This window comes from Montipora foliosa, chromosome 14 (assembly GCF_036669935.1).
Source record: "Montipora foliosa isolate CH-2021 chromosome 14, ASM3666993v2, whole genome shotgun sequence".
NCBI lineage: Eukaryota > Metazoa > Cnidaria > Anthozoa > Scleractinia > Acroporidae > Montipora > Montipora foliosa.
This window is the reverse complement of record NC_090882.1, coordinates 8,537,587-8,540,086: the sequence shown is the minus strand read 5'-3', so window position 1 is coordinate 8,540,086 and position 2,500 is coordinate 8,537,587. Positions and strand designations below refer to the sequence as shown.

General features: G+C 42.3%; 1 protein-coding gene across 1 annotated transcript in view; it reads right to left on the bottom strand.

The window, feature by feature from the left end:
- Nucleotides 1–2,500, bottom strand: part of LOC137985272 (patched domain-containing protein 3-like) — a 27,199-nt gene that overhangs the window by 9,189 nt on the left and 15,510 nt on the right. The window contains exon 4 of the mRNA XM_068832842.1: nt 733–1,947. Within this exon, the coding sequence (XP_068688943.1) occupies nt 733–1,947 (1,215 nt within the window). The remainder of the gene's footprint in view (nt 1–732; nt 1,948–2,500) is intronic.

The window sequence follows — 2,500 nt, the reverse complement described above, 5'->3', positions numbered from 1 at the left end:
AAAAGGGCCAATTTGCAATCAAACAAAAAAATACTAAAATGGCAGCCATTTTGGAATAAGGTGTATTTCTCTGCTTGGTCCTTGGTATCTGAATCTTGCTGGAGGATCGATGTTCCTGGTTTGTGCTCTAACCCTCTCGACTTCCACAAACGCTTGGATTCCCTGATGTGTGTAAAACCGCAGAGATTACAGTTGATTTCCTTAAAACCCTCTTTTAGGTTGAGTACTGGTTTGAAGGCAGGTAAAATGCCATGACTCTTGAGTGTTCCCTTGACATGTTCTGAAACACCTTTCAAAAAACTTCTTTAACTTTGAAAATGACATATTTATATATCATTCTAAAATTATCTTATTTATTTTCATGGGGAGGGGAGGGCCCAGGTATTGGAGGTTAAAAAGCAATAGTTTGTCAAGTTCACGTCGGAGACAATTTCCTCCGCCCACAAGTAACTTAAAGGTATTTGTGAAATGCTCCCTTTACAACTTCTTTAGGTGACTCAGGTCTAAAAGTCGTACCATACATACAGTTGCCTTCAAGTGTCTAGAGAAAAGGTATGCAAAAAATTAGGTTCGGAAGATGGATGACTGGGTGGTTCTCCAACATTCTGTACGATAAAACTCAACGAGGACTGACTATCGGCACCTTCTCCCATGACGTCGAGCAAATCCCATTATTAATAGAATAAATATACGATTGAGTTCTTCACCCAAAGGATATAGAAAAGGCCTTACCTTATAGCGGGAAATGAAGTCGATGTGCCCACTGCAAATGCAACCAAGTCAGTTACTGCTGTCATGGTAATAGTCGCACCTGTCTTTGACATCACGTCTTTGATAGCCATGACCACACCAACTTGGCGAGGCTGTCGATCTAGCTCGTCCACAAGAATGAACATACTATCAATGCCTATACTTATCACCAGAAAGGGAACAACGCCAACCATGCTAACAAAGGTCACTTGACACCACGTGGCAAAACCAATTCCCGCCAAAATTCCGAGGGACACTGCCAACACACCAGCGCCCGCCAGCAGCGAGTGACCAGTCAACGGGTTTGCAAATTTGCTGAGCATAATACAGGAGAATATGATCATTACCATTAGTGTGACTGACCCAAGCGTTAACTCTGCAATTCCGTATTCTTCGATGGCGTCGTCTGTGCTTCTTTCTGCTTCGTAGTAGACTTCGAAGCAGGAAGGAGAAAGTGAAGAAGCCTTTTCCAGGAAAGTTTTTTCCCACTGCAACATTTTCTTGCTCGCATGATCCTTAGCTGGGTCTTTGAAAAAGTAGTGTAGTTGAAGTGAAAGAGCACCTCTTACAAAGTCTTGTTCACTTCTTTTCACCCCACCAAATATCTGCTCAAAGTTGAAAGCAAAAAGTTGACCATTTCGCATTATAAGGCTTGTGTTCATTAGCGCTCTGGTGATCTCTTCTTGGATTTCAAGCAATGACTTCTTTTCAAAATTCTTTTCGACGAAGATGTCGAACGGATCTGTCGTCACACACTCGTCAAGAGAATCAGCTTCATCTCCTGTAAGAGTCAGGCAGTAATCGGAATAGGACTGCAATTGCATAATCTGATTGTGTACAAAGAAGGCTTCTTTTAGACAATCTGGCTCTAGAATATTAGGGTGTGCATCACGACCCACTAAAATGATACCTTCCTTGCGGACCCTTAGTGTGAAAAACCGTTCTGCCATGTCCAGATCTTCGATAGCTCTGCTCTTCTGAGGAATAAAGAGTTTCTCTCTCCTGCTTTCCACCTTAAGCTGCAAAATTCCTGTAGCACAAAACGACACGAACAAAATACAGCCTGCAAGGCAGACAAAGGGGCGTGTCGCTATCTTTTCTCCGAGCTTACCAATGCAGCAATGAAGTAAAAACACAAACCATCCGCATAGGACGGACCACTGGTGACATGGATTGAAAGGATGTGTGTAGCAGGATCTAATAATTAAAAGAGAAAAATAGGGAATTACTAACTTATAATAAATTACAGTTTTACTATCTTTTCTTGATCGCAATTGCAAAGAATTTGAAGCGACTTCAGGTTTTGCTTCTACGATTTGATGGCGAGACGTTTCCGCATCACCGGAATAACGAAACGGTTCCCAAATCTGTCAGAATATAAAATCTGAACTTTGAATTAAAATCAAGATACGGATAGAAGACGAGAGTAGACTCGGGAATCGGACTATGAAAATCACGGATTGTCCACATATTGGAAGACGCCTAGAGGCGTTTGTCTTAGGAAGTTTGTGACGTTAAAACGCTTGGTGAAGTAGAGACGTTTCTAAGAAACTTTTACACTAGCAATATCGGCTAAGCTCCCATCTGGAAGTCACGTGATCATCCTTTGGCGTTACCTTCGAGGTTGGTGTTTTCAACGGCAAAGGTACGTCTTACTTATGAACTTCCATTCGTAGACAAAAAGACCCCCCCCCCCCGCCAACCTCCTCCACACCTATCCTTTCGTTCTTTGCTGTCCTTGTTTATTCCA